General features: G+C 38.5%; 1 protein-coding gene across 2 annotated transcripts in view; it reads right to left on the reverse strand.

Annotated features, from left to right (window-relative positions):
* PAPPA2 (pappalysin 2) overlaps window positions 1–15371 on the reverse strand; it is a 281009-nt gene that overhangs the window by 183318 nt on the left and 82320 nt on the right. For both annotated transcript variants that reach the window (XM_024758833.1, XM_024758834.1), the window contains exon 3: window positions 5418–5563. In XM_024758833.1, the coding sequence (XP_024614601.1) occupies window positions 5418–5563 (146 nt within the window). The remainder of the gene's footprint in view (window positions 1–5417; window positions 5564–15371) is intronic.

Genomic DNA, 15371 nt, shown 5'->3' on the forward strand with positions numbered 1-15371 from the left:
GAAAATCCTAAATGTCTTCCTCTATCATGTTATGCCAGCTGTCTGTACTACTCTACACCCGATTTAGGTCAATATGACTCCTTTGTTCAATCACAGTTAATGACTGAACAAGAAAAGATAAATAATAACATGAGAAGTTTCATATTGAGTCAGATTTTCAGCTAGTCTTCTACTTCTTAAATGCACATTAAGAAACATGTTGTAGGGGAACTAGTTATTCCTAAAAGTTTTTAGAATAAAATATAAATATCCCTAGCTTCTTTTGCAATTCATTATGAGCCAGTGACTCATGAGATAATTTAAATATTTCTTGAAACTATTTAAATTTAATACCTTCACTCATTTATTCAGTCATCCCTTCAATCAGTGAGCATTCAAAGAGCACCTGCTATATCTGAAGTGTTCTGCTCATGCAAAGAGGCCACAGACCTTATTTAGATTTCACCAGTTTTTACGTGCAAGCTTGTGAATGTGTGTGTATGTGTGCACATGCAAGTGTGTGTTTGTGTGTAGTTCTATGCAATTTTATCACATGTATGTATACCTTTGTGTAACTACCATTAAGATTTCTCCTCTATTATCCTTTAAGTCACTCCACACACATACCCCTCTCCCCACCACCCCTCACCCCATTCCTAACTCCTAGCAATGACTAATTTGTTCTCTATCTCTGTTGGGTTTTTTTTTTTTTTTAATTTTGAGAATACCACATAAAATTTTGAGACTACTACACTAAATCATAAGCGTGCAACTTGTGAGATTTTTTTTTCACTCCGTATAATATCCTTGACATCCAACTAAGTTGTTCCATGTATTAATACTTTGTTTCTTTTTATTGCTGTGTGATATTCTATTGTGCAGATGTATCACAGTTTGCTTAAGCAGTTAGCACCGAAGAACACTTTATCATTTCCAGTTTGGAGCTATTACAAATAAAGCTGGATTTCGAGTAGTCATGTTTTCATTTCTCTGGGATAAATGTCCAACAGTCCAACTGCTGGGTCACATGGTAAGTGTATGTTTAATTTTATAAGAAACTGCTAAAGTGTTCTCCAGAGTGGCTGTGCCATTTTACTTTCCCATCAGCAATATATGCAATATCCAGTTTCTCTGCATCCTCATCAGCATTTTGTATTGTTACTACTTTTTTTTTAGCTCTACTAATAAGTATAGTGATACCTCATTGTGGCTTTAATTTGCTTTTCCCTTACGGTTAATGATACTGAATATCTTTTCATGTGCTTATTTTCCACCTGTATACTCTCTGGTAAAATGTCTGTGTTTTTGTCCGTGTTCTAACTGGAATATTTGTTTGTTTTACTATTGTTTTGAAAGTTCTTACTATATTCTAGATATAAATCCTTTGCGAGATGTGTGGTTTGCAAATAATTTCTCTAAGACTGCCATTTCCTTGTTCATCTTTTTTTTTTTTTTTTTTGCGGTACGCGGGCCTCTCACTGCTATGGCTTCTCCCGTTGCGGAGCACAGGCTCCGGACGTGCAGGCTCAGTGGCCATGGCTCACGGGCCCAGCCGCTCCGCGGCATGTGGGATCCTCCCAGACCGGGGCACGAACCCGTGTACCCTGCATCGGCAGGCAGACTCTCGACCACTGCACCACCAGGGAAGCCCTCCTTGTTCATCTTAACAGAGTGTTTCTCAGAGAAAAAGTCTTAATTTTGATGAAGTCCAATTTATCAGTTTTCATTTTTATGGACTATGCTTTGGGTGTCATATATAAGCACTCTTCTCCTAGTCTTGCCCTGAAGATTTTCTCTTATGTTTTCTTTTGAAAGTTATATAGTTTTACTTTTTATATTTAAGTCTATGATCTATTTTGAGTTAATTCTTATATAATATAAGGTGTGTATAAGCTATCTAAAATTAATAAATCAGTATTTTTTCCAGATACTGGTGTAGAAGGGGCCTTAAATTATATAATTTTATTTACTTCTTGTCTTTCGTGCCATTGTCATCATATTTTAACTCTACATATATTTTCAGCCAAAAAGACATTGTTACTACTTTTAATATTTTTATCCTTTCTAGTGTGATTCATTTCTTTTTGCATGCCTCTGTTTCCTTTTGGAGTCATTTTCTTTCTGTTTGGATAGCTTTCTTCTTCAGTATTTATTTTACTGCTGGTTTTAAATTATCTCAGTTTTTATCTGAAAATATGTTTAATTTTTCTTCATTTTAAAAGATTTTTGTTGAACATAGTATTATAAATTGGCAATAATTCTCTTTTAGCATTTTAAAAAATATATCCATCTATTGTCTTCTGACTTCCATAGTTTCTGTTGAAAGGTCAGCCTGTCCATCTTATTGTTGCTCCTTTTAAAGTAACGTAACTTCTTTCTCTGGCTACTTTTGAGGTTTTTCAGCACTTCTGTTTTAATGAATCTAGTTGTGATTTTCTTTCTATTTATCCTTCTTGGGGTTTGTAAAACATTTTGAATCTGTGGTTTAATATTTTTTGTCACCCTGAAAAATTCTCAGCAGCTATCTTTGATATTATTTCTGCCCCAATATCCTTCTCCTCTTCTTCTAGAACTCCAATTTATGTTAGGAATTTTTCATCAGATCTCAAATGTCCCAAGTTGTTTTCTATATTTTTCCATCACTTTTTCTCTCTGAGCTTCAATATGTATGTTTTCTACAGTTTTCTAGTTCATTAAACCTTTCTCCTGCTCATAAACCAATCTACTAATTTCTTAATTTCAGTTACTGTATTTTTGTCCTAAAATTTCCATTTGATTCATTAATATAGATTCTAGTTTTCTAAAGACACTCTTCACCTTTTTATCTATTTTTGAGCATATTAATCACAATTATCTTAAGCCAATATTCAGTAACTCCAATATATGGATAATCTGTGGGTCTGCATTTATTTAGTGATTCTTTGTTTAGTTTAGTTTACCATCATTTGGTCTTATCTCTCGCATAACTGCTAATTTTTTTTTTTTTTTTTTTTTACTGATTTCTGGCCACTGTGCATAAAAACTTGTAGAGGCTTTTGATGATATTGTCCTCCTCCAGAGCATATTTAATTTTCTTTTGTTAAGCAGTTAAATATAGGCAGATGACCTTCCTCCAAACAGGGATTTAAGTGTGTTTCAGGCTGAATTTTAGGCTTTGTGTAAGCTAGGCTATTTATATTTTCCCTCACACATAGGGTATCTCAAAGCCCCTCCTTGATAGGACCTCAACTTCATTTTTTGTCCCCTCCACTATGAGATTCCTGAAATCACTGTTCGGCTTTTTAATCTGTAAGCAGTTATTTTATACTTGTTTTATGGCCACTGGCCCTGAGCATGCATAGTTTAGTAATTAGAAAAATCTTCAAATAATGAGCAGACTATCAGGCTCATTTTTTTTCATGATTTCTATCTTTCTGGAAGCTTGGTCCCTCAAGTCTGGATGCCTTAGAAGGTCTGACCTTTAATTTTTGTCTCCTCAGTAGTGAGAAGCAAGCTTTAGGCTGCCTTAGAAGGTCTGACCTTTAATTTTTGTCTCCTCAGTAGTGAGAAGCAAGCTTTAGGCTGCTTCTCTCTGCTCTGCCTCTATTACTTTCACTGAGATTTTGGCAATTTCCCTAAAGGAGAAAAAATCTGAGTTATATGTAGAACTCACTTCAATGCATTTTTCTCCTCCCTGGGATTGGGTCCCTCAAATCCTCGTTGTCTTGGCTGATGTCTTCAAACAGTTAATTTTTGGAGTGGTGTTATTTTACCCACTTTTATAGTTAAATGAATCTTGTCAATGGCCTAGTGCCAACAAAGTTAGAAAAATATTCAGGGCTCTGCTGCCAGTCCAATAATTCTTATCAAGAGGCCAAGATTTGTCTCCATAATGGCCAGGAAGATCATTTTTTTAGGTTTTTTGAGCAAGTAGATTCAGTACTCAATGATAGACCTAGGATTCATAGAAACAACTGCTGGGTAAACCTAGCTGTCATATATACCGAAAAGGTAACCTTTGGTGAATCAGGTATGAACAAATTTGGAGGTAATTTCTTACCGTGTTACATGCTCCTCTGCTAGTATTGTTTTTCATGAGGATAATTCAAGATACTCAAACTCACTGCTAAATGAATTATTGGAATATAACCTTCTAGCCCACTTGTTGCTACTTTGAAGACTAGAATGACTCACATTAGCTTTCATCTGGAAAGCTCCACTCATCTCACAAATTTCTGACTTCTAATATACTGAGAACTGAAAATACAAAATTTAGTGATAAAAGGACTGCAGAGCCTTAAAACTGTATCAGATACTATAGAGCCAATGAAATCCAGCATAATAACAAAGCATTCAGTTTGGATCACCACAGGTTTAACTTTTCATTGTCTCCTCCTTTGCTTGAGATGTATAACCCTTCTGGATGTTGACCTGATTCACTACAAGGATTTTTATGTTCTGGTTTCCTCTTGAACAGCCACAACATTTTTTCACCTATTGCTAACCTACTGCTCATCATCTTCCTTCCCCAATTGTTTGGACACTTGCTCATATTTTATTTGATTATCATTTCAATACTCTGGACTCCACTTCACAATGACCCATCATACATGGGTTTGACATATACAGTATTATGTGATGTTTATTCAGTTTATTTCTCTCTGCTTTGTATTTGACTACTAAGAAGATTAATTTTGCATAATCTCTTTTAAATCACTCTTAAAATGGTTTCTGGTCTCTTTCAAGCATTCTCTTTCCAACATGAAAACTTCCTCTCAATTATGGTAATTCAGTTTTAAAGTAAGTTTTGGTAGAATCCTATACAAGACTCTTTGAAAGTATATACAAATTATATTGATTGAATAATTACTCTTCATCCACATAAACTGATTTAATGATTCTATTGATTGGTCAGTAATATTTCCTTTATAATAATGATAAGATATTGTAATAAAAGGAATTATCTTTCTTAAGCATGCAGTAGTTCCACTCAGTATTAAGGTGTCACCTTTTTCCTAGGTAAGCAGACAAGCTCCCCACCTGTTTTAATTTCCCAGAATCTCCTCAGGATTCCAATCCATGCAAGAAGCCCAGCAATCTTCTGGCTCAGTGTTTACTGCAAACCAGGTTTCATAGTCTAGCCACCTTCTTGCTAGTTTCCCCCTTGAGGCTCTCCAAGACATAAAATGGATCTTATTCCATGTCAGCAATTTATTAACGTCTAGATTATAGATTCCGTCTAGGACATTCTGAGTTTTTGCCACTGTTTGCTCTAATACATCTTACCTGTCTGCACTGAAACATGTTGAGAGATTCTCCCAAAAGCTATTCTCAGCCCAAAGAAGCTAATTCATTAAGTAAATTTATTTTTCTCTCTGTTTTTTCCCCAAATGCACTTTCATGGATTCCCTTCCAATCTCCTCATTTTTCCTACTATAGTTGGTCTTCACTTTACTTACCCAGGTGACTGATGGCTTCCTTGTCCCAAGGCCAGGTGGCAGCACCTGCAAGGTCTTCCCGCACTGAGCTGGCAAAGTAGACGTTGAGGAAGTGAGTGCTGTTGAGCTGCAGTGCCTCTTTCAGCTCCTTCACACTCATGTACGCCCTGGAGAGCACGTAAGAGGAGGAAATGTCACACCAAAGGATCAGTCCATAGAGAACAGTAGAACCAGACCTAATCAGACTCTGACTCTCCCAACCAGCACTGCTTTTTAGAGGAGAGGAGCAGAGAGGGCAAGACCAGGTATTACGAAGCTCTCAAAAATGCACTAATACACATTTAGGATATTTATTCCAAGATAAATAATATCCTACCATTTTAGCACCACAATATTTATACGGATAGTCAGTATTTGACATCATACTCAATTCTCCACTCTACACCCAGATTATTTCTTCAAGATAAATCCAGTAATACCCTTAACTCTATGCCCTGAGAGTTATCCCCACCCCCACCCCAGCCCACGGTGAAGAAGGCCTTTCAACTCTCAGTCCCTGGTTCTTTCCATCACACTGCATGATCATTATTATGATAAGACCGATTGAATCTCTATTTCAGTATATGCTTGCTTCAGGCATATTTTTAAAGGTAAATAGTGGCCAGAAAATATAAAGTAAAACAGGAAAAAAAGAGATGAGTTATAGGTAGGAGAGGATATCATAAGCTACTGCAAAGAACGTTAATTTTATATATATTTCTCTTTCTAGTACCTTAATCCATAGACTCTCTACCCCTACTCCGACTACCTTGTGATACTCACTAAGTATCTCTATTGGTGGCCTTCAAAGCACTAGGTAATATTATGTTTGAACTTATTCACAGACTTAAAGGTCTATTAAAAACACATGCCCCACGGCCCATAAAAAAGGGAAACAAGCATTTGATCTTTTTTTAAGCTCATATATAGTCAAAGACCTTCATCTTCCTGGCATCAGTGAATCTTAAAACTTTACTATGGGCAAACAGAGCCTCATCATACTCAATGAAGAGCTATTTTAAGAAAGAACAACTAAACCAGAACCCAGTGGCCCCTTGGATTCACTGGATGCTTCCTACAGTGGCCATGGGAATGCCACTCCAAAGATAGGAATGATCCTATCACAGCTTCAACTGTGCAGACAGCTCTCTCAACACAGTTGAAATTTCCTTTATAGATTCATGCTTTTTTCTTGCTATTCTGGTAGACAAGCTGCAGACACTGAAATCTCTCAACCCAGAAGCTCAGGCTAGAAGAGCATGACCCTTCTTCTTCCGTTCACTCTGCCTCCCAACTACACTGTTGATGCCATCTGTTTAATCCACATGGTAGGATATACTGGCAAGGAGTACTCAAGAAATAGAGATCCCAAAGGAGACTGTGTTTATGTTCTTTGGCACAGAACCAAAAAGGGGAATAAAAGTAAAGAAACACAAAAAGATTTTGCTTTAGAACCAAATATGCTTGAGAGAATGGGGATTTTAAAATATTCTTTCTTATTGACTTATAATATCTTGGAAAAGTAATTCTCATCCCCAATAAATCATCCAAATTTCATGAAGTGGTGTCAAATGTGATCAGAGGGATATTCCCTCTGATACTTTCCTGGAGTGTTTTTTGAACTGTTGCCTGGTTTTCCCTGGACATTAGTCACATTCCCTTTCCTTTTCTCCTTTATTAAAAATAATTACAATTTCCTGTATTGATAAATTGATGATTTGGAGTTATGATGACATCAAGTAACTCTTCAACATGGAGGTGGTCTAATTGGTCAGATAGAAGGAGAAGAGGGAGGGTGGATGGGAGGAGAGAGAGAGAGAAGAAAGAAAAGGGAAAAAAGAAACAAATAGAAAATAAGAGAAAGAAATAAGGGCAGAGAGGATCAGTGATAGCCTATGTACAGCTCAGGGTACCAAGAAAGAAAATCTACACCCTCTGTTCCTATTCCAGAGTTCCCATTAAAATTAGGAATTGGTAACTTGACAGTTTTCTCTCTTTCCTCCCCCCTCACTTTCCCCAAATACCCCTGTTCCTGGCATGGTTTACTTGGGCTATCTGTGTGTTCCTGGCTTCTCTGTCTGCCACTTACCAGTCTTGGCCATCATCCTTCTATCCTCTCTCAACCCAGCAGTTCCACTAATTTCCCTTGAGCCACCCTCCAAGAGGCCTCTTCCTCCACTACCAACTCATTAGCTGATTCTACTCATCTCCCATTTCTTCCTTGCCCATTCCACTCTCCAGCCATAAATTACCCTTCCAGATGAGAGTGTTTATGTCATACTTGTGGAAAACTGGGTACAGCCACTCTAATTCCTGCACTCCATAGAGATATAGATAGAAGTTGGCAAGTATAAGGGATAAAATACATTTTTAAAAGCTAGAGACAGTTGGAAACAGTCACTAATTGAATTGATACAGGAACGCTTTATTTTGTTGAAGACAGATTTTTGTCCAGATTATTCCATAAACCAAAAAAGGGCAAAGTGTAGATAGCAGGGCGTCCAGTTTGCATGTAGACTGCCTTGCCTATTATAACACATGTACGCCATTTCAGAATTTAATCAGAGCTAATTAAGATAAACGTCTTAGCTTCTCCACTAATGTGACCAGAGCCTGGCTCAGACCTAGGGTGGAGAAAATGGCCATTATTCTAAAATTCAGAGCTTAACATCTTGCTTCAGAAATGATTTATTAAGAGATAAACTTGTCATCCAACCAAAAGAACTTAATTGTTCAAAGAAGGGTGAAACGACATACATAACTTTCATAAAAAGCATGGGACCGTGAACTGACCAGAACTATGTATGAAGAGAGGTGAACTGCATTGATCTACTTAATTTCTGCCAGGATCTCCCTTTACTCATCCTCTCCACATTCTAGACTGAGATACTCACCATGAATTTCTCCCTGAGGACTCAGACAGACCAAAGAGAAGCTGCACCTGGACCTTTATAAAAAATTTTCTCAAAAACAAGCTTTCCTTGAGGCTGACATATCAAGTTGTTCTGCCCATTGCTTGAGTCTATTATTTCTGACATGCCTCCTGGAAGAATGCACAGCTTCCTCACTATTTTATCACTGTGACCTACTGGTTTGGGATTAAACATTGCGTGGTGTCCAGCCCACCACATTCCTTTGTTCCCCAGATGATTTCTGTTGGGATCCCTTGACCGCTGACCCCTAGCCACACTCTAGTATCTAAGTGTCCATGCAAGCCCCAACTCTTGCTCAGTTTCTGACTAAGTAAAAGTGAAAGGATATAAAAATAATGCCTCTTGTGCTCTAGTTTAATAGTCAGTTGAATAACTCCTTTATAGACTGTTAGAAATGATTCAGGCCAGAAAGAAGAAAAAGACCCTGAGCTGTCTGAAGGAAGTTGAGTCAGCATCAAAAATTCGCATGTTAAAAAACAAGACATACAAGACGCATGCATGTACGCCCTGAGATTGGGACCCAGGGCCCTGCTTCCCACAGTCAGACCAAGCTCCCTCCAGAGGAAGATCCTGACTGCACTCCACAGGGGTAAGGCAGCCTCCATTAGAACAAAACCAGATGCTCCCAAGGACCCTCAGCCAATTCCCATCACAGAAATGACCGGTGCCAAATCTGGGATATTTGGGTTTGGTTAAATCTAAACCTTCTTGTCATTACTGTACACCATGGTTCTTGACCCAAAATACACAGAAGGGTTCCCTCTGCCACCCCCGTCTGCTATCCACTTTGCCAACTATGCTTCCTCCTCTGGGTGAATATCCCCTTTGACCTACTCCCCCAGTCCTTGGACGGTGCTCACACCATGGGGCTTACAGGTCCTCAGAGTACCAGCTAGCATCCTCCCAGCTGCCTAGTGCCACTCTGAAAATTTAGTGTTTTTTTGGTTTTTTTTTGCGGTACGTGGGCCTCTCACTGCTGTGGCCTCTCCCGTTGCGGAGCACAGGATCCAGATGCACAGGCTCAGCGGCCATGGCTCCTGGGCCCAGCCGCTCCGCAGCATGTGGGATCTTCCCAGACCGGGGCACGAACCCGTGTCCCCCGCATTGGCAGGCGGACTCTCAACCACTGCGCCAGGGAAGCCCAGAAAACTGTTTTTTATTCTCTGTCAAAGTCCTCCTGCTATTGGGCACATGGTACTCTACTATGTCACCATATACTTTCTACTTTCTTTCACTGTCCCATCTCTTGGCTGCTCTGTACACATCAAGGGCTTCACAGTCTGACTCACAGTCTTCCCCCTTACCTTAGATCCTAGAGTCTAAGGATCTAAGGAAATTAGGAAATTTCCTGAGGAAATTTCAACATGTATGTGAAACATCCACTGAAAACACAGTCTTATGTTTTACTTCCTTATTGCCAATGACCCTTGCACACCATTCTCATTGTCACCTTTACTCAGGTGGATTTTCTGATCTCATGTGGATCTTTAGCTCTACTTGTCTAAACTTGTATTTGATTATGGTCATCTCCTCTTCAGGAACTATTTGAAATCTTTACCCTTCTTTACCTTTTCTTGCCCCTTCTCCCCCAGCAACCTCAATCTCCTCTGACTCTTAGATAATCGTGCCTCCTTCTTCGATGATAAAATTGAAGCCATTTATCATGAACTCTATCGCTCCCCCCATACATACACACATGCACACACACACACACACACACACACACACTCAAAACATTTACTTCCTTACCTATTTTTATTCCCTTTCCTCTTGTCCTACAAGATGAGGTTCCTGAGAAAACCATAGCTAGTACCCTCTTCCTTTCCAATTCAAACTTCTTGAAAGGATAATTTCTTCATCTCCCATTTGTTTCCCTTTTTTTCATGTATCCACTAATCCCACTGTAACCTGGCTTTCACGAGAACCACTTTATCAAAAATGCTTTTGTTGAAGTTGTCAGTAACCTCCTAGTTGTCCCTCCCCACAAAAATGGAAAAAATTCATTCACCTTCTTATTGGAATCCTTTGGTTCATTTTTATATTGTTAGTTACTTCCTGCTTCTTAAAGTTCTCTGCTTCTCTGCTTTTATTGCAACGCTCTTTCCTGATTCTCTTCTTGCTTTTGTGATCACTGATTCTCAGTCTCCTTTGTGGGTTTCTCTTTCCCCTTCTAATCCTTAAAAGCTATTCCCTGGGGTCCTGTTTGTAGTCCATTCTTTTGTCACTCTCCTTGTTCACCGTTGGGAACTTTTCCACTCTCAAACTTTGAAGCACCATCAGTATTTGGAAAACTCTCAGGTAGATATATATATCTCCCTCTACCTAGATCACCCACAGACATCTTGAAGTCAACATGTCAATGTTATGGGTGGTTCTACCTGAGCACAAACAAAATTCGGACACAGTGAGTTTTAATGCATCTCAAATAGTGGTCCAACTACTGAATCTGTGGACATTTTTTCCATGGATATATTTGCAAGAAGTGTCTGAGTTTTGGCTAAACACAGAGGCAGTATGTGACAGTGTCCACAGAAAGATAAAAAGGCAAGAACAGGGAAGAACCACAATGGTATTTTGTCCATTACCTAATTTTATAGACTGGATTTCGAGTTCCTCAGGAAGAAACAAAAAGAACTCTTTTTGTAAGAAAACTGGTACAACCCAGGATACATAAGCCATGCTTTATGGCCTAATAACAAAATGAAGTACCAATTGAAGAGAAGGGACACTCTCTCCATTTTTGGAAAGAATTAAGGGGTGTCAGCACCATTCTAACACTTGAGAGTTTTACAGCCTTGGGTTGCATTAGAAGCCAGTTCTCTAATAAGGCCAGCTTTTCCCTAGAGAAACAGTGAGGGCAGAGCATCAGCTGGAAATGCTGAGTGTCAGCAGACAAGGTAAATACCATTGCCAGTATTCAACAGCAAACAGCAGTAGAACCACAGAAGCCAGTGGGCATGAATTTTTAAGGCACACCCTTCCGAAGACTCCCAAAAATACTAGAGAAAGAGGACAACGTATGAGGATAAGATTTTATAGCTATACACTGAGCTCATGTAATTTGATTATTAATGGTAGCATGACATCATTCACCCCCAGGGGGTATGTGGACTGGAGGATATTCCGTTTGTCTCTGACTGAACTCACAGTCTTCTTCCCCACACCCACTGCTCCTCCATTGTCTCTCTCTGAATTGATGCCACCTCTATCACCCTCTCCATGACACAGGAAGAAAAGCCAGGATTCTTCCTTCAATACTCCCCCTCTTCACTTCACTCCCCTCATTATAATCAACCACCTACTAATGACCCCAGGAAGAAAAGACATCATGATGATTATTGTTTCTCTTCTGAATGTCCCCAAAGAGGCTAGATATCATCATCACTCAGACATAATCAACTGGGAACACATTTTTTTCCTTGAAAATCAAATATGGAGAAACTGACAGCAATTATTACACCCAAAAACCTCACTTTTGCTAATGCATGTGGGAAAGAGTATTACTACTAGAAGTAAAATGAAATTATTCTCTAGAAAGCTTTATCTGTTGTAAGAACTTGAGGTTGAAATAAAAGAGCTAACTGGAGATTTAAAGGACTTGAAGTCTAATGTCATAATATCTTCTGTGGTAGGCAGAATAATGCTCCCAAAGACGTCCATGTCCTAGTCCCTGGAACCTGGGAATCTATTACTTTACATGGCAAAATGGATTTTGCAGAGGTGGTTGAGAGTACAGACTTTGAGATGGGGAGACTATTCTGGATTATCTGAGTGGGCCCAATCTAATTACATGAGTCTTTATAAGCAGAGAACCTTTCCCACCTGTTGTCAGGGAAGAGAGGTGGCAACAGAAGGAGACTCAGAGAAATGCTACATTTCTGGCTTTGAAGTTGAGGGAAGGAAGGGGGCAGCAAGCCAAAGAATGTGGGCAGCCTTTAGAAGCTGGAAAAGGCCAAGAAATGGTTTCTCCTGTAGAACCTCCAGAAAGATATGCAACTCTAACAACACCTTGATGTTAGCTCAGTGAAAACCATGTCAAACTTCTGACCTATAGGACAATAAGTTAATAAATATGTGTTGTTTTCAACCAATAAGCTTGTGGTCACTTGTTGCAGCAGGAATAGAAAATGAATATATCTTCTTTCATTTAAACATATAGTATCTTTGGAAAAGAAAAGAGCATACAGAGAATAAAAATCTGGCTTCAAAAGATGGTGTCGAAAGAATTTGTTTTAAAAGAACTTGTGATTGCCTTCTGAGGCAGAAAATAGTAAATCTCACGTTTCCAGTTCTTGGTAGTAGTTTACCTACCTTATCAAGGGAGTCATACCCTGAAATTTATTTGGAAGGGGAGCATAAGAATACCCAGATAACTTATTGGGTCTGGGTAAGGGAAAAGAAACGCATGGTGGAAGTGATACCCAGTTGAACTTAAGAAAAAATAACCAAACCAAAAGTCATAGGTAGCATGTGTCAGCATCCTGAGAACAGGTGTTTAAGCCAGAATGACTTGGTCTCGTGTCCCACCTCTAACACTCACTGGCCATGTGGCATTGGCAAGGTGCCTACCATCATTATACCTCAGTGTCCTTATCTGTAAAACGACAATAACGAAAGTATAATCTGCATATACTTATTGGGAAGAAAAATGAGATAACATCTAAAATCACACATAAACAGTTGTCAATAAACCTTATATTATCAATAACAATACCTATGGTCTCAGATGTCTACATAGCCAGCAACAAAGTTCAAAAATCATAATATAGGAAAGCAAGTATCATCTTAAAGACTTGATGGGGAGCTAATCATAGACTATGTCTGAGAACGGGTATACCTTGCTTGAAAGAAATAAAGTTAAATGAAATAGAAGTAATACCACAGTGCAAAAGGAAGCAAACACAACTGAAATCTGACACCTGAAGTAAACCCACAATGGAAAACGTTTAGTGAAAATAAAATAGCAATGAACATTTTCTAGGCATAAAGTACTGTTGGCATGGTCAGGCAAGGGATAGTTTTGATACATCCCAAAAGCAGTTTCCAAAATGGACACAAAATAAAAATATAGTGATGAACCAGAACATCAGATGAGAATGTCTCTGCCAGAAGGCTGGTGCTGCTAATAGCAACAGCAGTACTTCTGATAAATACTTTTTCTGACTTCCTGATAATCTCTCTCAAAAAGGTCAGGAAACAACAAAGGGTCATGATAATTTATTTTAATTCTTATTAATAAGAAAGAACTAGATGGTGACATGGAATGCAAGAGTTCCTTTAATGAAAGAAACTCTATTTAAAATTTTCAATAGCCGAGGCTGGTAACATCAAGGACTAGAGCTTGAGTAAAACAGATTTCCAAAAGGGAGTAATGATTCCAAGGCCTAGGGCTCTCAAGGGGACAATGGCCCTTTGGAGGTAGAAGGGCATAAACCTTGAAAATCAATGTAATTCTAGATTGTCCCAATAAAGCAGAAAGGAGATAAACATCAAAAAGAACAGGTTCTGTAAGGGAACTCCCTGCTGAGCTAAAATTTTAAGAGAACATATGTAGATTTTGGAAAGAGGATTAGCACAAAACTATTTTAAAAAATAGGGTCAAAAAAGATAAAGCCCAGGGACTTCACTGGTGGCACAGTGGTTAAGAATCCGCCCGCCAATGCAGGGGACACGGGTTCGATCCCTGGTCTGGGAAGATCCCACATGCTGTGGAGCAACTAAGCCCGTGGGCCAAAACTACTGAGCCTGCGCACTAGAGCCCGCGAGCTGCAACTGCCGGGCCCACATGCTGTAAATACTGAAGCCTGCATGCCTAGATCCTTGCTCTGCAATAAGAGAAGCCACCGCAATGAGAAGCCCATGCACTGCAATGAAGAGGAGACCCCACACGCCACAACTAGATAAAGCCCGCACACAGCAATGAAGATCCAACACAGACCCCCCCCCAGAAAAGATAAAGCCCAGAACCAGCATAAACATAAAAAATGCAAAGAATGATAAATTTTAAAATTTATGTTTTTCAGAATAGTAAGCAAAATAGAGTATAATAATACAGAAGGGAAAAAAAAACTGAACTCTTCAAAGTCTGCCTTGCTGCCAAGATAAATAATCATTAAGAAACCCATTGAATAAGTCATTAACCTGGCAATAATTTATTTGCCCCTAATAATAACAGTGATCACAATTAACTGAATCCCAAATATATGGTAGATGCTTCATATATATTTTCTCATGTAAGCTCACAAGTCTATGAAGTTAACGTAATTATTTCATTTTACAGATAAGAAACTAAAGCTTACAGAGATAAAGTCACTTGCCCAAAACCACACTGCTTGTAAGTTTTGGAGGCAAGTATTAAACCCAAGTTCCTCTAACTCCGAAGCACACATTCTTTCCTCTGTTCTTCAATTGGTTTCACTAGGATCTGTGAGTCACTGTGTTGGGCCTTGGCAATGAAAAGATACAGAAGACATAACCCTTTTTCAAGAAGCTCAGTCTAGTGAGGAAGATAACCATGGAAAAATATGATTATAATGCAAGGTGAAGGGCACTATTATAATGTGCAAGGAACTCCATGCAAGAATGGGGGACAGAGTGAAAAACCAGCTTAGAGAAGCAGACATTAATAAGGTGTTGTAGAAGTTTATTATTAAAAATAATCTAGATTTATACTTAGTAAAATGGAAAAATGCTCCCAACATATTACTGAGTGAAAAAGCTGATGGTACAAGAGTAAGTATAACATAACTCTATCTATTTAAAACCATATACATATGTCACTCTAGGTATCTAGAAGGGGATGAAACAGGTCATGGGATTTGAATTAATTTTCTCTTCTTATTTGTATTCTTCTGTGTTGGTCTTTACATATATATACATTTACATGTATGCATATGTATAACATTTATATGTATTATGTATATATATACAGATATATGTATATATAGGTCTTTACATAGATACATATGTGCATGTGTGTATGTATGTGTGTGTATATATATAT

This window comes from Neophocaena asiaeorientalis, unplaced genomic scaffold (assembly GCF_003031525.2).
Source record: "Neophocaena asiaeorientalis asiaeorientalis breed wild unplaced genomic scaffold, Neophocaena_asiaeorientalis_V1.1 scaffold182, whole genome shotgun sequence".
Taxonomy (NCBI): domain Eukaryota; kingdom Metazoa; phylum Chordata; class Mammalia; order Artiodactyla; family Phocoenidae; genus Neophocaena; species Neophocaena asiaeorientalis.